The 24,511-nt window shown below is 44.6% G+C and overlaps 1 protein-coding gene across 1 annotated transcript; it reads left to right on the forward strand.

Annotated features, from left to right (window-relative positions):
- Positions 1-233: 233 nt before the first annotated feature.
- On the forward strand, positions 234-24,511 carry LOC119390729 (monocarboxylate transporter 9). Its single transcript, XM_037658415.2, has 5 exons — positions 234-297; positions 6,429-6,673; positions 10,725-10,868; positions 19,646-20,533; positions 23,889-24,511. Exons 2-5 carry the CDS (start codon positions 6,430-6,432, stop codon positions 24,173-24,175), a joined length of 1,563 nt encoding a protein of 520 aa, XP_037514343.1. The 5' UTR covers positions 234-297; position 6,429; the 3' UTR covers positions 24,176-24,511.

Raw genomic sequence — 24,511 nt, forward strand, 5'->3', positions numbered from 1 at the left:
ACAATAACGCATCAAATACTTCATGTAGAAATGAGCATAACCTTGTTCTTAGATTCCTCTCGACCATTTCCTTAGCAACAACTTGGCACCCTTGCCTCACACGACTCTTATTCTTCCTGCTGAGTGACAACCCCAGTAGAGCTTCCAGCGCAAGATGTACGTCAATTATGGCGTGCCCGCTTATCAGGTAGGCTGGTTGTTAACTGCCCACCGCGTTACACATCCGCGTCACGAGACCCTTGTCATCGCCTCTCCGCGGCTGCAGCCTCCACTGGCCTTGCGGCGTCTTACGAAAACGTACGTACCTTTCTATCGTCTTCGCACTTTTGTAGCCATTTATTTGTTATTTCAGACCATGCAATCAAATAAATTAAGATATGCGGGCCAAATGACCCTGAATTGTATTCTTCTAGACGTTACTGTGTGCATTTAACACATACAAAGGAGGAGAGAGGTTACATTTCTTTCAAAAACTGAGATTCAGCCGTCTCATAGCTCATAATTCATACTCCATTTGTCCTACTATTAAGAAACACATTTTTTCCGCTACCTTTTTCACATGACATGCTTCGAAGGCGTGAAGGCAGCTGCCACCCGTTGTATTACTCGCCTAAACTCGCAGACTTCGCCAGAGGTGCCAAGGTGCTTGTGGATCGCAGCAAAGCTTAACCTTTTCATTCCTGGAATTTTTATTTTGGTTGCAGAAATTTTTTGTGCGTGTTTTCCTAATAGTTAGGATCTCTCAAGGGCACAAAAAATTTGAGCAAGTGATGGAATTATTTATGGATTTACAAAAAAGGCGTCAGATTAGGTCATCAGGGCTCAGTGGTTGCGAACTGACAAAATGGCTTCTTTATTCCCGGTTTTCTTGAATGTCAGAAGAGTGGTAAGTTGGGCTAGTTGGTAATGATCCATACTTAATGTAACTGCGCAAAAAAACGGACGGAAACACGAAGGGCGAGGAAAGGACAAACAAGCGCAGACTATCAACTGAAGTTTTATTGCACGAACGAGGCAATATAAAGGGCAGAAAAAAGCGAGAGGGGGCAAGAAAAGAAGGAGACAAAAGGCATGAGGGACCAAGTCAACAAAAACATTGGCCACATCAGGCAAGGCACGCCCGTCATACAAAACCAAGATAACTTAACTCTTTATCGTGTATGGCGACAGATGGAACACTGACGCAGGACTCAGAATTCTTTTGAATATGCGCAGCCTCAATTAGTTCCCGCGCTCTTTGGTTCTTATGCCGGAACAACACAGAGGTATCACCAAAGAGCGGAGTGCAGCCGCATTTTTTACAGTGGGCTGCTAGATGTAGACCGGAGTGACCTTTCAGAGAATTAAAATGTTCTCGAAGTCTAACATTAAGGCAGCGACCTGTTTGTCCCACGTAAACACGTTTGCATGTCAAGGGTATGGAATAAACAACACCAGTGATACAAGATACATAGTTATTAACATGACTAACATTACATGTACCTTGCCGAACATTTTGGTGATTTGCGATTCGTCTGTCTACTTTGGCGCATAAAGTGGAAAACTTGTTCCTGGCAGATATAACGACTTGGACGTCATATCTTGACGCAACCTTTTTTAGGCGGTGGGTAAAACCGTGAACATATGGCAGAACAGCAAATTTCTTATGCTGCGCCTTCTCAACCAAGTCACAACCATCACCAGGACCTCTCTTTATTTTCTTAATCAACTTTTCGCAGACCTTTAGTAATACGTCCCGTGGAAAGCCTGCCTGTCGCAGTTTTTTCACCTGCGCAGCAAAACTGCTTTCAACCAAATGCGTGCAGGTTTTCATCAGTGCAGAGGTAAAACATGAGAGTGCAATGGCATTTTTTACCAGTTTTGTGTGACCCGATTTATAGTTTAGCAGAGGTTTCACAGACCTAGGGGCGTAGCACCAACACACATGCTTAGACGAAAACTGCAGCTGCAGATCCAAAAATTGGATACATTGGTCCTTTAAGTATTCCGAAGTAAACTTCAGGCCAAGACCACACTGCTCAAAACTCCTTAGGATGCCTGCCGAGATATCTTCTGTGCCCTTACGGAAAAAAACAATGTAGTCGTCGACGTAACGAAAAACTCTGATTATGGATGCCTGTAAAACCAGTTGGAGCTCCCGGTCAACTCTACTTAGAAAAATATCAGATAGAACCGGTGCCACCCTAGACCCAATAGAGACACCTCTCTTTTGCAGGTACACCTCACCTTGGAAAGAAACAAATAAAGACCCCAGGTAAAAGAACAAAAGTTCTGTGAAGGAATCAACTGACATGCCACTTAAACCTATGAAGGCAAGTTCATCATTGTGACACGTTATACATTCCTTCACTGCGGTCAAGAGGTGATTATGGGGGAGAGAATAAAAAAGATCCTCTACTTCAATGCTCACGGCATCACAATCAACGGGGTTGTCAACTCGCAAGAATTGCACAACCGTTTCCGAGTTAGGAACAACGTAAGGGTCATCTATATATAGAGACGATAGGCAAGTCTGCAAGAACCCAGACACACAATACTGCCACGAGTCACGTTCCGTGATTATTGCACGGAAAGGCATCCCAAGCTTGTGCGTTTTTGCAGTGTAAAAAAGTTCAAGCTGCAATTTGTTCGCCTTTTTTACAGACTGCGCAAGCTTCTGCAGGTTCATATCCAGCAACAGGGCGACAGCTTGTTTTTTCCTTTCCGTTGGTTTAATTGACGTGGTCCGGAAATTCTTTCGCACAGCTTGTAACGCCTTCTCGCAATACATTCCCTCCGAATGTATTTCTTGAATGTCTGTGCGCGCGGATTGAGATTTGATGCAATATCTAAAAATCTCAGTGCAGAAACTAAGATTCACAAAGGAATATGCTTACGAAAAAACGGTGCTTTGCGCGCCTCAGAGGCAACCATGACTTCGGTCAAGGTTCGCCTTCTTTGTGGCTTCCAATGCCAAAAAATGCCACAATGGTTGATGGCGTCGATAGCAGTGGGGATCCTTGAAGAAATATTTCCCCAAGAATTAGCAGTTTTGCTTTTGTTTCCAAGGTAGGTGCTACGGGAAATTTAGCGTGGGGTCGTCGATTGACGACGCCAGAGTAGAAGAGGTTAAATGTGTTACGGGCGAATTAGGTGTTGAAGCCGGTAGTAATTTTTTCAATATTCACAGACATCTTTGTTTAGCGCCCTTCATCTCATGTCGTTCTTGCGGTTGCTATAGGAGACGTAGAAACAAGGGTATTTTTCGCACTTTCAGTCAGGGCCATAGCTGTCGCTTAACGTCATAAAAGATGAAAGCAAGAAAAAGACATGATCATCCGCCGTTCCAGTAGTAAACAATGTCAATTGTGAAGGAAAAAAAGAAAAAAAAACACCAGCTCAAACGTTCAAGAAAGAAGTGTCCAAGGCGGTGGTTGTGGCATCCGTCTTAACAGTGGAAATATACAGTGAGCCCTTGACCACGGGTAATTTTGCCATCGGCATCTGCGTCTAAATCCATAATATTTCCACTGAAAACAACAGCCCAGTCGACGAACTTTCTATGTTTCCGTAACCGTTGTGCATAATCAAACCATAGCTGGCTTTAGGCCGCGCTCTTATTCAAGATACGTTAGATCGTATCCTAAATATCCGGCTCTACGACGAAAGCCACTTCGGCTGCCTTCAATGTAGTTCATTTTCTAATTACTCGGCGTTCAAAGGCTTGAATATTGGAGATTATCCCTTAGACGAAGTGGCGGTTCTTGTCGCGCCGTTTGTCATCCCGTTTGGAGAAGAACTTGTACAGTTCGCTTTTGGGAGAAGTGGATGAGTGCTCAACACATCTTTGCGCAGCTTATTCGCGGTGCACAGCAAGCTCAGTGTCCTTAACGAGGCCTGACTCTTTCTCTAATCTTATGTCACAACGCAAATAAGTAAGACAAAAAAACACACACACACAATCTTAAACTAATGTATACGTTTTGAGTATGTAACCAGTGACATTTACGGTCTCTTATCACAGCAGTGAGAGTTTTCTGCTAGGAATATTGATATTATGTATTTGCTGGTACTGTCATACGGTAGATAGCAGTGCGAAAGCCCAGAGCACAAATGCAATGACCACACAGCTTAACATATGAAACATAGGAGTGAAAATAAAAGAAAGGAAGCCTGACCCAGTAAAATAAGCACGGTGCTATATATCAGCATACTGTGTCGCTATTGGAAACTAGCCAGCCACCGACATCAGTGTAGCTTTTTTCACAACAACACTGACACATATAATAACAGAGAGGGTCTTGCGCATGCACTAACCAAACCTAACAAAGCTAACCACTCGCGATATGTGTCTTACGGAGCAATTCACAAAATCGGTAGATGGGTTCAATCATGTAGCCACCACTGCGGTAGCTACAAGGTTCAAGGTTCACTTCCAAAGAGGTAGCTTCCGGGTTCGATTCCTAGCGCCAACCGGAAACCCACCGGTTTTTTTCTAATGGGTAGAGGAGTACATCGACCTGGCGCTCGGTTGTTTCTGGGTGCTAGTCTCGAAGGTGGCCCCATAAGAGTCTGTAAAGACTCCTGGGCGCACCTTAACCCACCACAGCTTTGGCGAAATAGTTGAGCATCCGCGCCGCTACTGTGGGAGACAGAGAATTGATGCCGCCTGGTGCCTATCGGGAAAATAGGTACAAGTGCACTTTCGGCCTGATGCTCGGCAGAACGAAGTACATAGTCGCTTGGGAGGGCACCCACTATGTCGGAACTTGGCAGCGTGGGACCGCCAGACATAAAAAAATAAGGAGATCCTCTTTTTTTATGCGTGTCTCTTTTTGTTAACAAGCAGGCACCTCTGTGCGCCTCACAATTTACCACGTTATTGCTGTTAAGTACACGAATCATCACTTCCTAGGATAATTATCGCTGCCAAAACTTGATATCCTGCTCAGCGTTTCCGTTTTTGTCTGTTATGTTTCTACATACTCCTTGTTTCTGATGCGTGCTGCCGCAAGCTACAAAACGTAAAAACCTGGCGCAGCAAACAATAGTCCCAAGTGCACGTATTATCATTCACGTGGAGCATGAGGCGCAGTGGAGCGTGCTGGTAAGAGTTGTTAGCAAAAGAGTATTCATGCATAGGGATATCTTACGGTGACTGCATAATGGCTATACGAGCGTGCGATGACTCGCGCTCGCTGTATGTGTTATATTGTGCGGGACAATATAAACACTTGCCGCTTTTAAGAAGCTGTTTCTTGCATAATCAGCCCACATGCTTCGGCTTCAGTATGTTTCTCCTGTATCTCGCGCCTCTGTTCTGCATACAATACTGTTGCTTTTACCGAGTGCGTAATTACGTTGATAATGGCAGTTTGATGTGCGTGCTCTTATAGCATTACCTCCGGATTTAAAAAAAATTCAGAAGACAATTAAGCCATCGGAAGCATGCGGGACACTATGTTCTTTTCCACTATAGTGTCGTTATTCTAACATGGGCTGAAATTAGTTATACTGGACGAAAAAATAACTACCTCGGAAGATTGCGGGTTCGCACCGCACAGAGTGGAAGAGTGTTTTTCCGTTCACTTTATTTAATTTTACATCTTGCTTTAATTATTAGAGTAAAGCTAAAATAGGAAATAATCTTCCATATACCTTCCATGGCTTGTCAGTTGGATTAATTGAAATGATTGTATAAGAGAGCAACAGTGACCTCGAACAACGGCCCTTCCTTCAGTTTTTCATAGCGCCGGCCTCGTTCCGGCCGACATTATTCCCTAGGTAGCATGGGAGGATTAGCAGCTCAGGTGCCACCTTGTGGTATATCACTTTCCACGTGATAGTACTACAAGGTGGCACATGAGTAGAGATATAACCATGTATAACCGATAATACTAAGAGCCTTATAATGGCTGTTAAATGAACTGTTATTGTTAACCTCTCTTACCCTATCAAAATAAGCCGCAACTGTTTATCAGCACCAGAATGCTTGCTCCTTTAACTTTAGCCAATGGCGTTAAAAATGGTTGTTGAGAACGGTGTGGTGTGTGTTGTTACGGAGAGATCAAAGGTTAAGACTTTAAAGAAGAAGATGGAGCGAAGCTCTCTCGTGTGCGATTTTGATGCTAGGCCATCCTGAATTTTTTCACTGTATCTGTACATATTCCGTCAATAGATGTTGTATATACTTAAAACAAACCCGCAACGTATATGAGGAGGAGTGGGGTATAAAACTCAGTACATCTCGCAATAATTTCAGCGTACGCTACCCGGAACGTGCGCTTTTGCACTCTGCCTCTGATTGGCCCATCGCGCAAGGCAGGAGCCAGCATCGAACAGGGAACACGAAAGAAAACATTGTTTAAAAGAGGAGCTGGCGCCGCACGTGGTGTAATAGTAGTGTGCGTATGGTCGTGCAGCCCTAAGCATATCGATCTACATTTCAGGATGGCTTCCGAGGACGAATGCAGAGCCAGTCACTCAAACATGCCAGTCAAGCCAACAGCAGCTCCGCGGGGGGTGGACCGGTGCTGGTACGTGGCAATAATCTGCGCCATGACCACATTTCTTACTTCCGCCACCATACGGTCATCGGGCTTCCTTTACATCGGAATAATGCGAGAATTCCAAGCAGACCGTGGTCAAGCAGCCTGGCCGATTTGCCTCATGGGAGCCATGGCCAATATGGCTGGTGAGTGAAGTGTGTCTTACACTTGAATTTTCATGCGACCGACGACTACCGCACGCATTTAGGGGAAACACAACGTTTCAACATATAGAAATAAAGAAATCTTCAACATTTCTTTTAATTCACAGGTGCAATAGGATTTACGTGGCAGCTTTACATAAATGAGACTTGAGCACAATTAGAATCCTTCATAATACCGTTGTCAAATCGACAAACAGACAGTTTCTTTATGTTGTACAGTGGGGCAGGCTATTTTAGCACTCGGTATGTTTCTTTGGCACTTGGCCTCACATGCACGGGGAACTGCACTGCAGAAAGTTCATGTGGGTCAGAGCACAAACTGAGTAAACGTGGCTGAATATATTGTAGAAGCGAACTTAGGCCCTTTTTCTAAAACCATTCGTACAGTATCAGAACAGATTCTCCAGTACGAAAAACCTCGAGAGCGTGTTCAAAAGCGATCTTAAGGCTTTCAGGCAGGAGTAGCCCGAGCATTTGCTAAATTTATTCCGTCGCTTCTGCAGCCTTCTTCGGGCGCGCACTTGATGAGGCGCGTGAGTATCTGCTCTTACTAGCTATTGTTGCCATGAGTGCAATAGACCACATGCCATTTCAAGATCAACATTAATTCTTCGCTGGAAGAACGTAGTGGCAGTAAAATTCCTTCTGGCTGCTCCTCTGCTGTACTGTACACTTCTTGCTTTCCTGAGCATCATCGCTCATCAACACTGAGTTGGTTCGCCAACTTTTTCCTGATTGGTGTTAGGTCTGAAAGCGAGAGCTAAGAGTCGGCTCAGGAACCAAATCTCCTGGTTCACATTATCGCAAAACGTGTTTCTTTAGTTGCAGTTGTGTACACCTGCGGCATATTTCTGTTGGAAGTTCTGTCTCGATTTTGGTTTCCGCGATTCAATGTTTTTGCGCTCGCTTTCGCTTCTTCTGGATGCGGCTCGTTTTTTTTTTGCCTTCACTTTTTTACATAAGCACACGTTCTTCGGAACGCGAGGAGGCCCCATAGAGCTACGAACGATGATATGGAGCCTAGCATGTAGTAGATATTGATGGGCGACACGACGAGAAGGCATTATCACCTCTTGGCCAGAATGCTGCGCTGTGAAAGACTTGGCTTACCCGGCTCAAGAGAGACGTCTGTCACGCGCCGGGGTCCTGAGCAGCCACAGCCTGCGGCGAAGATGACGGTTAACTTACCATCGGTCGCAGTACCCGGAAGTCACTTGCTCGCTAGCTCTTGGATATAACCCTTTGCAGTAGCGTTTCTGACGCCGCACAGAAGCACCTGCTCTCCGTAGTCCTTCCTGTGCTTGCCTGCACCACGCCACAGCGCGTATTTCTGTTCCACTCCCCAGCAGCTTTTCCATTCGTTATGATTGGTGTTACCCCCAGTGGACTGCGACGACCTCATCTACCGCGAGCTGAATATTTGAAAACAAATCCCCGGTAAAGGTCTGCTAGAAAAATTGGGGGACGCTTAAGCTTCGCCTTTAAGAGTTGAACGTGATAGCGATATCCTGCCTCTAGTGCGTACTTCGACCACTTGGTACATACTTTTTATTGTGTGTTTTTACTCGAGAAGTTCAGATTCTGCATTACTGCAATGTAATTGACAAAATACCAAGTGGTCGCATAGCCGCAGCACGCCGAGCTTTGGTGTCTGCTTTCTGTGTCTCCGTCTTGTGTGGCCGCACTCGTATTCGTGCGCCACTTGACATTGAACAGAATGAGCGCACTAAGGTGTGTGCCCTATTTAATGGGTAAAAAGCTATAAACTAGGACCTATTATGCGCGAGAAACATTTACGAGGTTGCGATGCACCCACTACGTGGTCTTAAGGGAATACGCGCAGTAATGTGTGTGCCTTTTATAATGGATTGGTTGGTTGGTTGAAAAACTTTATTTGGGTCCTGCAAGGCGCGGGTGGCTGGCTTTAAACCACGAAGTCGTTATGATATTCACGTGGTGTGACGCCCGATCGCAATGTACGCTTGCACCACGCAATATTACTGCGATATACATCTCGTACCGTGACACCTGTATACAGGACGTGTGCGTTTGTGCAGCATGAAAATGCTTTCAGTGCAGTTCCAAGCAGAGTTGTGGCTCTGTGGTGGAGCACCTGCTTGCCGCGCAGACGGCCTGGGTTCGATTCTCACTCGGACCCAACATTTTTATTATTTATTTTCTTTGCAACTTTCTTGACTTTTCACTCACAACCAACGACGCCGACTCCGACGGCGCAATTTCTGCGAAACGAGCTCTTTAACGCTCTCGCGTTAAAATTCACACACACCAAGCCGCAATGTCGCTTTAGCCTGGCTGGATTGTATACGGCGAGAAAGACGAAGTGGTGCGGCATCTGGGCAAGCACTGCCTTGTTCCCGCTTTGTGCTTTTGTAATCAATTCATTTAAGTGATGTTTACGTGCTTCAAACAACATATTTCCATAAGCCATCATATATGAACCATACACTGTGGCACGTACGTGCTTGAAAGTGAAAGAAAAAAAATGCCTTGTGTTCGGGTTTCGGAAAGACGGAGCTGTGTTCCTTGGTTTACTGACATTACTGGTGGGCGTGCTGAGAACATATGCCTTGCCTACCAACTTTCAGCCACCATCCCTAGCACCTTGACTTCATCCAGGACTGCACGTCGTTCCCGGGACCACGCCAGTATACGTTCTCTTCTTTCACTCCAAAGAGTCATACAGAGGATGGTTGCTTTATGATGGCGCGTGGGAATATGGTTATGAGGCACATCACTGTGGGTGGTCCCGGAATAATTTTGACAACTGGTGTTCTTTGACATGAACCTAAATTTGAGTAAGCAGCTGTTTTGTAGCACGCACCCGCTGAATTGGGACCAGCATGACCAGCAGTTGAACGCATGTCCTCAAGCTTAGCAGACCGACACGTTACCTGTTCAGCTACCATGGCGGGTTGTATATTTTGAAGTTAAAGCTTGTAAATAGCCTTGTACACCAGTAACACGATAGATTACTGGTGGATATACCGTGCGCGTTCCCGGATGCCACGGGCGTGAAAACTCGGGAGGGTGTCCTGGAACTTCGGCGTGGTCACAACGCCGACAATACTCTCTTGGGCCCTCGTGCTGAAACGTGATGAATGCCAGTCTCTACGCCTCCGGTCACAACCTTTATCCCGATTTTGGTTGATATGGTTGATGTGGTTGATGTGGTTGATAGACTTCGACCCTGATTCTATATTCCCAGTTGATCTCTACATTCTGGGACCATTATCTGTTCAGATTAGGCTAAGAGAGGGTTACCGTTGCCATAGATGACCATATATGTGCAAGCCATAACACGAGCACTCCTGACAATGTACTACCGATGTCTCGGGTATTCTTTCGACGTTAGTGCCTACTGCTCCGCGCTGACAGACCGTAAACGTGACTTTCTCTCTGCGGTCATTGATGAGCTCCTGCACTCTTGCTCTGCGGAAATGAGGTACACTGCTTAACAGCGCGCTGAAATCAAATTTTTGTTGAGAGCCTCAACCTTACCATCATCGACATGCTCTCGAATTTCGTTGTCGCTGACCGCCACGACTGGGATTCTCAATCACGATATGCGAGTCTTGTGTGCAATTCACAGCAATGGTACGTCAGTAAAGCCAGCTGCCACACACGGTTTAGCTGAACTTGCCACAAACTACACACCTGCGAAGCGTAGGTTCGACGCACGAGATTGAGCTGACTCTCACGCATGAATACGTAATGCAACGAGTAGGTTTCGTGCACATGTCTCTCTTCAATATTTTATTCTTTTCGCGCACTGGTTATTTGACGCCACAATGCTTAAAATTAAGAAAATGCTTATGGTTCAGTGCATGAGTGTTATATCTCAGAATGCACTGAGTGGTTGCATTCCACCACTCTCTAATAAGCCATTAAGAGCATTCATGGAAATGTAGCGCTGCAGTACTAATGGATAAGGCCACAACATCACGATTTGTTTGACAATATTTCTCGTCGTAGAATACACTGTGTCTCATGCATCAATACTTCATTACTGCAGGTCTCGTCGCTGGCCCACTAAGCCAGAAGTACACACCTCCGCCTGTCATGTTCGCCGGAAGCATAATAATGGCCGGAGGAATCATCGCCTCAAGTTTCGCACCGAGCATAACATGGATCGCTGTAACTCAGGGAATAGTGTTCGGTAAGAGTTTGAATGACTCACTATCTCATTGCAAAAGTGCATTACAGTGAGTGGAAATCTGCTTTCTGCAAGTGGATTCATCAAAGTGAGAAGCCAGTAGTATGCGCAGCCTCGGCTAATGTTACCGTTCTGTGACTTGCGCACATATCACGAAAAGTACCGAATAGCCGTTTTTAACGAATAGTTGCACCCTCCCTGTCAAATATTTACAGGCTCTCGCGAGAGGTACTGTTCCCCAAGTGTGTCATCCTGGTGCACTCGTTGTAATCAGAGATCAGCTATTTCAATGTATTACTTTTTCACTGCAGTGTTCTCAGAGAGTTAACCTTTGGAAATTTTCTTGCAGTTTTTGTATGATGCTAAAAAATTCAATACGATATCGACATTGTATTACTACTTTGCACTTCCACTTAATGCTGCCGGTAATGCTTACAAAATTCTTCACATGCTTTCCCGCATGTACGCCTATAAATCATAGGCTACAGCATGCACCCTCCCTGTCAAATATTTACAGGCTCTCCCGAAAGGTACTGTTCACCAAGTGTGTCGTCCTGGTGCGCTCGTTGTAATCGTGGGTACAAGATGAAAATATGTGCTCATCTTTAAATGGCCCTGCAACACTTGTCCAAGTAATCAGCAAATAACCTCACTATCTGAGTTTATTACCTCAAAAATCGACTGCCGCAAAAATTTTCAGAATCTGTCAAGTAGGAGCGGAGTTCGAGGGCTTTGTCATTTTCTGTTTTCTTTCGTCCCGGCGAGCGCGAGCGCGTTGAAAGCTGCACAGTGTGTGTGTGTGGGGGGGGGGGTGGAGTGACAAGGGCTAAAGAGCTACGTCCGTACGCCACCGCGCATCATCACCTTTGAACAGTTCCTTTTCTTGTTTTCTTCGAGCGCGCACGCGACCAACGTATAAATGTTGCGCGCGGCTCACTTGCCCCCGTCGCGACGTGCCACGGCCGCGGTGACTACGCAGCTCGTGATGTTCAAACCAGCCAATGGCAGTGTCTATGGGTATGTGACAAAATTAATTTTGTACATAAGGCCTCATTTGCTGTGAGAAGAGCGAATGATTTCTAGCTGACTTTGAAATTTGATTGCAAATTCCCGTCCGCGTGCTGCGCTGTAACGTTTGGCGCGAGCCAAACATTACATGCTGCCCGTTAAATACTGCCCATCAGTTTTCGAGGCTCCTGCGAACGTGCGAACGTTCGCAGGAGCCTCGAAAACTGATGGGCAGTATTTTCTGACCATGTTCAAAGAGTGTTTTACGGCCACTTTACCTGCGCACCGATGCAAAAACTATTTAGTTTTGACCTTAAGTTAAATCCAGGAGCCACTGTTGAGCACTTGCGCGTCCGATCACTCGCCCACGCGCTGTGAATATTTAGAACCTTGTGAGAAATGACTTTCTGTAAACTTCGAAACAAATAAGTTTTACACATGCTGCAACTCTGTTTCTATTGATACAGATTTCGATACAAACAGATCCCAGGACAACCACATACCTTTGGTTCTCAGGTCAGACTTGACTGAAGCTTGCGACAAGCCGGGACGCATGTTATGTTGTCCTAAATAGGGGACAGGCCGGCTCTTACAGGGTGTATCTCATTACTATTGGCACCATATATTAAACACCGAGGCCGCAGGATATATTACATGAATAGTTGCAACGCCTCAAAAGAGCCAGTGAGAAAGCAAAGCAAGCTTTCTCTGATTGCACTCTCTGACATTGCTGCTGAAAGTGACTACTTGGAAGTCACATGTGAAGAAAATGAGTCAACTTCGCTAACGGAGACCAGATTGGAGAAGCAGCACAAGCCCAGATTACCCACTCATCCCCCTGTACACTTATCTTGTCGTATGATAGATGTACACATAATTTCATGGCACTGACTACGGTGGAGGGACCCGTCAGTGCAGTAACATCGTGAAAGAGAGGGGGCCGTCAGCGTAGTGTAAATCGTAATAATGAAGGGGCCCATCATAGTAGCGATGCAACTATAGTGACGGGCTCCGTCACCATAAAGCAGTGACTACAGTAACGGGGCCCGTCAGCGTAGTGATCTCGTAAAAGTGAGGTGTCCCGTCAGCGCAGTAAAATGGTAAAAATGAGGGATCCCGTCACTGTAGTGTAATGGTAAAAATGAAGGGGCTCGTTACCGTAAACTTGTAACCGTTTTAGACAGGGGCGTAGGCAGAAATTTTTTTCGGAAGGGGGCGCTGGGGGGCACCTCCTTGATTTGAAGGGGGCCGGGCATACAGATGTAGTCAAGTGTCATTTTGGGCTCTGTATGCCATAGCAAAAAAAAAAAAAAAAATTCGGGGGGGGGGGGGGGGGCACGGGCCCGGTGTAGCGCTGTGCTGTAGGTCAACGGGTCAAAAAGCGGTAGTGCTGCAGGTCATCAGATCAATCCCTGTTTTGTCAATGTTTTTCCATGGTAATGCGTCAACATTGACATTACTGCTCTGAAGGAGCCGCATTTTTTCTTTTTAAGAGAAATTCATGTTGCTTTCTGCGGCGGTTTGGGTTTCGAGGCGCAGTGAGCAGTGCATGATGCGTTGGTGTCCGACTTCGGTTCGAATCGCGCTGACCAAGTAAATTTTTCTTTATTTATTCTGCTTTCAATATTGTTTAGGTAATGTTACTTATTTTTAAAAGGTAATCGCGTCGGGCAACATTCCACAGTGAAGCAATTGGGGGAGCCGCTGGCCAGCGAGAACCTGGACGATCACCTGAGTCCAGCTGACGGAATGGGCTGGCAGAGTGGCAGTCGCAGCTGAGCCCTGGTCTGAGCTCCCCCACCGCAAGCTACGCAGCAATAAGTTTTCCCCGCCGCATTAAAAACGCGCAGACACTACCGCATCGAGTTAATACAGTCGTAATGATGTCGCAGTATATATTACCACATCATTACAACAGGGATTGATCTGATGACCTGCAGCACTACCGCTTTTTGAACAGCGTGCTGACCCATTACGTACGCCACCAAAGCCGCCGCACGGTAACGTCTAAAACGATTACAAGTTTACGGTAACGGGCCCCTTCCTTTTTACCATTACACTACACTGACGGGACCCCTCATTTTTACCATTTTACAGCGCTGACGGGTGGATTCATATTTACGATATCCCTACGCTGACGGGCCCCGTCACCGTAGTCACTTCTTTAGGGTGACGGGGCCCGTCACCATAGTTGCATCGCTATTATGACGGGCCCCCTCACTATTATTATTTACGCTATGCTGACGGATCCCCTAACTTTTACGATGGCAGTGTACTGACGGGCCCCGTCACCATAGTCAGTGCCTAATTTCATTGTTATGATTTATGTCTAGATATCAGTTGGTATTAGTTATTATTGCATCACAATATATCCTAATTTTCACTATTTTCTGTGCTGCAAATGGTTTGCTTTTTGTCATTTTACGAGCAGGTTTCTCAGTTGGTAAGTACATTGTGGGGAAGAGTCTGCTACTTTAATTTCGACTCGTAACATTATTGTTGCACCTGCACTCTGCAACGTATCACAAAGGAGACCTGAGGTATGATAAATATTTCAATAAATAAACAAAAAAATCCCGCTTATGTACAGGGTTTAAAAGCTATAGCGTAAGCGGAGCTGCTATAAAAGAAATAAAAGTTTGTAAAAAAATAAACGCAGCTTGCGCTAAGTCGTGCAAGGCTGGGACACAACAGAGCTGGTAGGCACATGGCTGGTCCTGGCTTGGCTAAGGTCTACCCTCTCGCCTCTCTGTTTCCCACCCCTAGCTATACTATATTATTATACATGACTATGCTAGTTCTCTTTTTCTTTTTTGCCTCTGTTTATATTTCTTTCTTTCGCTCTTTATTTATTTTTTCTCTCTTTCTCGCTCTCTCTATATTTCTTTTTCGTCCCTTAATTTCTCTCTCTCACTCTGTATTTGTTCCTCTCTCTTTCCTTGATTCTCCACATTTCCCTCTTTTTTTCCTCTCTCTTCCCTTTCATTCTCCCTACTTCTCTCTTTTTTTTTGCCATGTTTCACTCTCTCGCCTCCTCCATTCCCTGCTCCTCACCCTCACTTCTCTTTCTCACCCTCATGCTATATTATACCATACAAAGCTATGCTAAGCTCTGCTAGCGTGCCTGGATAGCCGAGTGGTTACGACACTCGCCCCTGGATTGCGCGTACGCGGGTTCGAACCGTGCCTCGCCAAGAAATTTTTTTCCGCCAAGAATTCTTTCTTTCTCTTCATTTCTATGGCTTTTTTTCTTCTTTCTCTTTTTCGTTCTCTGTCTGTGTACTCGTACTCTCACTTGCTCATCATAGTTATTGCATACCATGGCGGACAAATCGGCGCAGGTGTTCTGAGAGCGAAGCAAAAGAGAATAAAAGAGGAAGAACGTGAAGAAGAGGACGAAGAGAGGGCGTAGCGGCCATATTGACGATAGTTTGCTTTCTACGACAGACGAAAAGCCTCGAGCATAAGAGCTCCGCTGTAATGTCCCTCTTCGACAAGCATTACGACGGAATGTCTATAAATACGTGAAACCTAAAGCAACTGGAATACTAAGAATTAATTACGATGTATTTTACAGCCACTTAAATGTTAACACTTCAGATATTCTTCGCTAGTCTTCCGTTTACGCTACTCGCAAGCGGCACAGTAAAGTGATCACTCCTCTAATTTCACGGATTTACTGCTACAAGCATTCACTTTTCCTTAGAACTATTATTGATTGGAATAACCTCGCAAAGGATGTCATATTACCTAACACACTGTCATTGTTTTAAAGCAGCCTGGCCTAAACCCTCGTTTGTTAAGGCATTGTATAATTGGTTTGATGATGATGAATTAACTTTATTGATTGCCCTGCGAATCGGTGGGATGGGCCTGGATCCCGCCTAGGCTTCGGCCAAGGGTTGCTGGCCCTTGGCGGCTTCCTCGGCTCGCTGGACGGCCCAGAGTTGTTGCTCCAGGTCCGAGCTGAGCAACGCAGACTCCCAGCGCGCGCGGAGGCTGTCGCTGTTTAAGGCTGCATCACAGCTATTGTTTATTATGTCTGGACATCCCCATAGTATGTGCTCTAAGGTGGCTCTAGAGTCACAATGTCTACACTTGTCTGTCGTGTATAAGTCTGGGTGTATTACATGCATGATAGCTGGACTCGGGTAGGATCGGGTTTGTAACTGCCGCCATTCGACAGACTGTTTCTTGCTTAATTTCGGGTGAGGCGGTGGGAATGTACGCCTCTGCAATCTATGGTGTACTGTAATTTCGTGAAATGTGGTCATTCTATCTTCCCACTCCCACTCATCGGTATTACCGGAGACGGCACTAATCGATGCTCGGTCTGTAAGCCCTCGAGCCATGCGGTGCGCCGCCTCATTACTACCTTCTGATAGTGTGTGAGCGGGTGTCCATATCAGATGGACACTTTTTTCTTGATTATTACCGAGTTTTAGAATTTGAAGTGCCTCTGGGGAGATTCGGCCGTTTGCAAAGTTTCGTATCGCCGTCTGCGAGTCACTGACGATCACGTCCGCTTGTGTTTGTGCTATGGCTAATGCGATAGCTATTTCCTCTGCGGTTTCTACGTGTGGCGTACTGACAGTAGCACTCGTCAAACATTTTCCCTCATAATTTATCACCACGGCTGTGTAGGCGCGCTTGTGTCTGTATCTAGCTGCATCTACGAATACGGTGTCTATGCTGTGACCAAATTTCTTTTGTATATCGCGTGCTCTGCTTTCCCGTCTGCCCTGATGGTGGGCGGGATGCATATTCTTGGGTATAGGAAGCACGGTTATCACGCCTCTAATATGTCTGGGCATATCTACTTTGACGCCATGTTGGGTGTGATAAGTAATACCTAGCCGATCCAATATTTGCCTGCCTGTTTTAGTTTTGGATAGGCGTTCGTATTGAGCGATGCGTTGTGCCTCGATTAGCTCATCCAGGGTATTGTGAAGACCTAGCTGCAGTAGACTATCGTTGCTAGTGGTGATGGAGAGTCCAATTGCTTGCTTGTATATTTTCCTGATTAAACAATGTAATTTGTATCTTTCTGATGAGTGCCATCGTAAGTATGATGCTACGTAAACTATTCTGCTTATTACAAACGCTTGAACTAGTCTAAGCAGATTGCCTTCTTTCATTCCGCTATATTTGTTGGCGATGCGTTTAAGTAGCCGCATGATTTGAGACGTTACATCGTCTAATTTGCGTATGGTCTCTCCATTATGGCCGTTACTTTCAATAATGAGTCCAAACACTCTGATCCTGTCCACCTTGGGTATAGGTTTACCATCCGCCGTAGTGAGGTGAATTTCCAGGTTGTTCTTTTCCTCGTAATAGCGTGGTTTTCGGCCGCGTCGTGATGGTTTATAAATGAAGAGCTCAGATTTCTCTGCCGAACACGCTAGCTCGGTTCCTGAAAAGTATTGTTCGACTGTATCTATCGCACGTTGTAATGTATTTTCAACTTGTCCATCACTGCCATCGCTCACCCATAAGGTAATATCGTCAGCATAGATGGAGGCCGTCGATTTCCTGTAGCTTTGCTGGTAAGCCAATCAGAGCAAGATTAAACAGGAGAGGAGAGATTACTGACCCTTGGGGCGTACCTGCGCTTCCGAGCTGTAGTTCCTCGGATACAATGTCTCCTATCTTAATACGTGCTTTTCGGTTAGTTAGGAAGTCTCGAATATAGGTGTATACTCGCTGGCCTAGGCCTAGCTCTGTTATTCTGTTTAATATTGTTTCGTGCGTAACACTGTCAAAAGCTTTCTTGAGGTCTAATCCTAGAGCAGCTTTGGTGTTTCGACTTGTGTTATCTATGATTTCATGTTTAAGTTGGAGCATTGCATCCTGTGTCGACAACTTTCTCCGGAAGCCCAACATCGTTGGCGGAAGAACGTCGTTGTCCTCGAGATAGTTTTTTAGTCTTGTTAATTGGTTTATTGTAATTATTTTGTTATGTTATTCTGTAAAGGTAATGTAAAAGCGTTTTGAACCACTCTTGTATGTCACACTGTACCGTGATTGTTTGTTTTGATGCATGTAGCTATTATTATCGAGCACTTTTACCACCCTGCCATGATCTTTCAAATGAAACATCGTAGTATTTATAAATAAATAAATAAATAAATAAATAAATAAATAAATAAATAAATAAATTCATTGATTGAATTAGATTGTAAATAATTGTGTCGTTATTGCACAGTCAGTTATGCTATATTTCATCGTTAACTGAGTTCTGCTGAAACGCCCCCCTCCCGTCGTCTCGTAAGACACGGTAATGCCTTCACGGGGGCGATCGTGCGTCATCCATCCAGCGTCATTTCATCCATAAGGGATATAAAGCAACCTTTGGAAAAAGAATACTGTATTCTCCATAAGCTTAGTGTTTGTGGTATCTTCCTTGCCAACAAACCGCAGAAACGGTAGAAGGAAGTCGCGTCTCGAAATAAGGACGCCGTGTCGCAGAGAGATATGCAAATACAAAATCTAATATATTCCTTCAGGCGTGCTGCTGCGCCACAAGGATATGTTTAGCTTTACCTTGCCAACTGTCCGGCCTAGGAAACATTAGGTCAATTAGGAAAAACGTTATCATTGTTACGTAGCAGATTGCATAGGCTTGTGTAACGCCTAATCGTTTCATTCGCCTTTACTAGCCGCACACCGAGTCTGAAATGCGCCCTCTCGTGGAAGATGACCCGTTTGAATAATGAGCTAAGGGAACTTACTGAGTTCAGGGGCCTAGTACGGTCTAGCTGGTATTCACTTTCAAATTGTGATTACAGCGCAAAAGAAGACACGGGACAAATGGACGAAAGAAGGCTAGCGCTGTCTTCGTTGTTCTACTTTTCTCTGGTCTTCTTTTGCGCTGCAATCACAATTTGAAGTTACTGAGTTCGCTTGCCTTACCTGGGTAGCTGTCTCAAAATGTTAGCTTGTCGGTGATTGATTCCAGCTAGTCACAAAGTAAGCCTTCATTCATCTAATTTCTAGAAGTTTAGTTGCCGCGACCCGCGTCTAAGCGTGCCAGTCGAAGCCCAGGTGACTGCCGAATTAAGGCATTGACCGTGGTTACTTCCTTCAAATGACTTTTCGAACCGCTGCTGTAGTTATCGCGTGCGTGTGAGACTGCGACATGTAGGACGGACTGCGAAGCACCCAAACATAAATACGCGAAATTTAGGACTGTCAGCCACACATATATGTCACGTAAAGGTACTGTAACCACTGTGTCATGTGCAGTCGCGTTTGCCTTGACGAACACTTGAATTGTGATAGGTTTACGCCATGTAGTCTTGTAGTGTATCCGTCTCCTTGCTTATTGGAACTTAACACAGTTTGGCTAAGGTTAGTTTGGGTACCAAATGTACCAGCACGAAAGCAAACAGCTTGGTTTGACACAAACAAAATAGTTACTTTATGTGGCCGACGTTTCGGAACCTGACTGACCTCTTCTTCAAGAATGAATGAAGTCGACCGCACTAGCAGCTTCACTTTTATAGACTTGGGTTTCGTCTGCCCACCATGTGGGTTTTACTGGCATGGAATATTTAGGGAGGTTGGCTATTGCATCATTTATACAGTCTATTTTCATGCGTGCAGCATGCATTTGCACCCTTCGACGGCGTAAGTAAAATTAGAATGAGCAGGGTGCTATCAGGCTTTCTTGCAATAACATAAATATAAACATACGTGTATACAACGAATATTCGATGTATGCTAGGCTACTAAGTCGTGCCTTTTTCATATTCTCTTCGCATGTCCACAAGGCATAGGATCAGGCCTGGTGTTCATGACGCTTCCGGTGTTCATCAATCAGTACTTCGACAAGTACAGGGGCTTCGCACTCGGCATCACTTACACTGGCTCCACGAGCTCCGCCTTCGTATTTCCGCGGCTGCTGCTGTACCTCGAGAAGACGTACAACTTCAGGAGCAGCATCATGATTTTCGGCGCTATTGTAGGTCACGTGATACCTATTAGCCTCCTTCTGAAAGAGCCGCCGTGGATTCGCCGCAAGCGAATTGAAGACGGACTGGCTTCGAAGCACGCCAAACAAGTATTTACGATTGAGAAGGAAAGCATCACAGGGCATTCGGACACAACCCCGAACGGCGCTCTTCAAAGTGACTCAAAAGACGTTAACGCAAAACACAATGCAAAGAGACACGTGAACCCCTGGAGCCTACGTCATGGATTTACTGTGCTCAAGAGTCCCATGTTTTATGTGGTGATGTTGACGTATATTTTATTTGGCTACAACTTCGACGTCTTCATGGCCACCATTGTTGACTTTGCGATTGACAGGGGCACATCGTTGGAGGCAGCCGTTGGACTTATACCACTGTTCTCTATGACTGATACATTCGGACGCCTGTGCATCCCGCTACTCGCTGACAGGGGGTACGTGACGCGCAGTACCCTGGCCATGTTCACCTACTTGTGGTTGGCGATCGTACTTCAAGTGTTTCCGCTTGTGTGTGACTACTACCAGCTGCTAGCTGCCTGTCTGTGTCTCGCCATGGCAATTGGGTGCGGCGTCACGATGTATCCGACTCTCATGGCTGACTATATGGGCATCCAGAGGCTTCCAATCAGCTATGGCATCGTCGGTACTGTCGCCGGCCCGTTGTTTATTATGAAGCCACTTTTTATAGGTAGGTCTTTATTTCTCCTGAGTATTGTACTTTATAGATGAAACGCTTTAGATGGAAAAATTGATGCATCAGGAAGAAAAAAGCTCACATCAACACGACCACTGCATATGGAATCCCAAGTAAAATGTGTCGTAAGTTTCTAAAACATCAAATAATGGAGGCATCACTTGAATATGGTCATCTAAACAAGTGCTCTAAATGGAGTTGCCTCACACTAACAGCTTTTCTTGATTACATCGTATGATCTCGGACTCCACTATCTTCACTGTACCTCATACTTGAATACAGTGTAGGTACTTGTACCAGATTTGTATTACAAGTCGGAAATACAGTGTGACCATTTACTGCTACCTCTTTCTTGCTATTTCTCCTTTTACAAATTTGGTAAATGAATGGAAAGCCGTGGAAGGTATTTGAAAATAATATGTCGGTTAAAACGTATTTTTGCGTTGAGAGAACTGTTGAATAGTCATTTGATCAAATAACAGAGAAGGAGCGATGCTACAAAAGAGGCGCAATTCGATGACATGTTAAGGTACCAATAACCGACAAATTACGTGCATATTATAGAGGAAGTGAGTAGTATCATGGCCCATGAATTACAATTTCAAAGAGGAACAGTCAGTTTAGTGTATTCACTTATTGCAAGAAAAGTAGAACATTGCGAGGCATTGCGCGATGACACAATCAATGGCTACGTAGTTTACAGGATGGCATTTCGATACAAAGCAATCACTTGCATAGCCATTGCTTTGTCAAGCCCTCGACGTTCAGTGCTGAAAACCTAAATAAAAAAATCGCTAGTTTCCTAAAAAGCTTTGTTTAGTTTCATTGTCCACCTGTTTTGAAACAGTAGCATACTGCTGTAATGTTTCAAATCTGGTCACTCCACGTACACATATCGCGGCAGATCCAAGATATTCATCGGTTCCTCGCGGTTCATTAAAGGAGATGAACACTTTTGGACGATTCAAAACGAAAGCTTCAAATTTATTGAATTAATGACATTGCGTTCATCTACATTATTGCATGTCGTTTTTTTTAGTTGGTAATATCTTGGTATGAGCGCCATTCGGATATATAAAAAATATTGAGGCATCTTGATTAACTTAACGTCGCAAAGACTTTATTTTAAACACTGCAGCTCGTGGCTTCATAGTGCTATTTGATCGCTTGACTTTGTAGTAACTTTGCCACCATCTGCACTGCTTAACCAGTCTCAGCGACGTTAAGTCAGTGAAGCTGCTTCAAATTTCAAATTCCTAAGGTTTGGTGGATCGAAGGTGAATTGTGTACCTTTCTCAGTTTTTGTGACGCATACCCGCTAGGGGTTGTGTTACGCTTCGCAGGAATTAATTTTGACCTTAAACAGTTCCGCTATTAAAAGGACATGGTGAATCGGCGCAAGATATAAAGATGTGGTGCAGAATCAAGATACCGAGGTGCTGTTCATTAATATCCGTGTATTCCTTGCACGTCAATGCATTTCGCGGTGTATTGCTATTCGCAACGTCGGACCATCTAACGTATGCTTCCATTCCGCTCAACAGTACTTATTTCTGCTGACGCAAGTAATACGCATACATCAGTTTCAAAGTACAGATTCCGAAAACTAATATGTCTAGAAATTTACGTATTCATATTTTTATGAACAGACCAGTTTTCTGCACCATTAAGTATACATAGCAGTATTCTTCCTGATCCGCCACCTAGAGCGTACATTTGGCCGTGCGTGATTTTTCGTCCCGATTCGCTAATCCAGAACCCCTCCAGGTTACGCCTAGTATGCTTGGTATGCTTAGCATGGAATTGTCATGCTAAATATCTTAATTTTCTCAGGCATAGTGAATTTCATGTTTTTACAGACTTCGCCGTTCTCTCTGTGCTGGTTTGATGTTTCCGTGTAATTCTGGGCTGCTTATTACCTTACGACCTACGGTATTATAAATGTTCTGATAAGAGAAAATTGTTCTCAATTATGGTCTCAGAAGATATGTATTCTTGAAGTGTCGTTGAACCATCTAGATATAGAGGAATGAATGTCATTATGCGAGTGCAACTCGTTATACTTGCAACCTGAGTGTTCGGAGTTCTTAATTATTTCTATGCATTCTATGTCTGTAATGGCCAAGCTCAATGGTTTTATCTGAATTGTATGAAATGGATATATGACACGAAAGGTACATATTGCATTATTTCGGCGAATATTTATATACAATATCTTTGAGACGTTGGCTGCTTAGGCTACACGTTTTAATAAAGCTGAGATAACAAATCCGCCGTGAACAGAGAGAAGAAAAGCAAAAAAATTTCCTTTAGTCATTCCAATAAAACTGCGCAAGACAAACGGAAATGATGCCTGATAAACGATATAAAACAAAGCCACCTCCTGTAGACATTCAATGTACACAATATGCAGACAACGCAGTACGGTCACAGCAGTGAGAGTAAATTTACTTGGGTGTGGTTTGTAGCTTTATACACAAAGCAGCAATTGACCGAAATTATTATATATTATATATCTGGGTTTGACATTTTATTTTCTAAAATTTGGACTATTACTCGAATAAGGGCAGAACTCTCTCATTTAAGGTCTGGAAATTATGTAAACTGCACCATTTACGAATATATTGTGCAGCGGTTCATAACATACGTCTATATTTTTAGTTGGGCTTTTTCAGTGCTCCCTTTTGAAATCTAACAGTATTATTTTAGCAGGCAATTCAGAAAGCGAAGTTTTTTGCTTGAGATGCTATTACAGAGGCCATTTAGGAGCTGCGACGCCTCTTTCTTTGAGAACTGAGACATTTGAATTCTATAGTCCCCTTTTATGACGATCGAGCAAAAACAACCTTCTAAAACAATCATAAAATGAGATATTCTAAAAATATAGCTTTTATGCTCCACACAATCCTTGTCGTCTGCAACATATTCCAGTGCACTTGAAGTAGCCGTTTATACATGAGAGTGTTTCGACAAATACATGTGTTTGAATGAAGTAATCGGCATTTGCATTACAGGTATGGCAGCAGGACAGTACGGATGATTTATCAACACCGTGATGAACTAGCGGCTTAGTTTTTGTGTCCTAACCGCGGGCTCAATTTCTGACCTTGCTGGCCACATTTCGACGGGGCTATATGTAAAAAAAAAACACCCTTGCACATACAGAAGGTTGACGTTTAAAAGACCAGGCAAACAGTCTAAACCCTCAGCCTTCCATTATACGGCTTGAATTTTAATCATATCTTGTTCATGTTTTTTATCTTGTCACGCAAGACAGCAGTATCTTTAAAACGAAATTTTTCACGTTGAGATTTCCCCAAGCAACGGATAACCCGAATCTCGCCTGCAGGCTATTTCCGGGACAACGTAGGTTCCTACGACAACATGTACAAGTTCCTCTCGTGCGGGCTCTTCGTGGTGGGCTTCGTTTGGATAGCCGTGCGCTTGACCGAAGGCCGCAAGCGCAAGGCATGGCAGCCCCCTGCACAGGGAGCCACTGAAGCCTTCGTTGTTGCTGGCCATGCCTTCTACTGTAACCCTGGTTTCGTGGCCATGGAATCCGGCTGCAGAGAAGATGACCACACAGCATCCAACGCGCCGAAATCTACTATGGAATGCCATATTGTTTCAACATGACACTTCGAAGATCAGTGTATCGTTGAAAACGTGTCAACACCCATCCCAAACATTGCCGCTCCATTCGTTGAAAACAGAGCGATTGCTAACAGCGGCATGGGAGAGGACAGGACTACGGGTTGTTAAAAGATTTATTAGATACTCTCAACTCGTTCTATAAAGAACTTTTACCCGTTACAAGTGAGAACAACACCACCATCCATGCGCGTGTGAACACAAGACTGCCGTTATGTTGCGGCACAGGCGATGTAGAGCACACGGCAATCAGTCCTTGTACCCTTTTGAAAACTGTCAATAAGTTAAACTGTATTAAGCTGAGGATATATACATGACCTT

The sequence above is a fragment of the Rhipicephalus sanguineus genome, chromosome 4 (assembly GCF_013339695.2).
Source record: "Rhipicephalus sanguineus isolate Rsan-2018 chromosome 4, BIME_Rsan_1.4, whole genome shotgun sequence".
Taxonomy (NCBI): domain Eukaryota; kingdom Metazoa; phylum Arthropoda; class Arachnida; order Ixodida; family Ixodidae; genus Rhipicephalus; species Rhipicephalus sanguineus.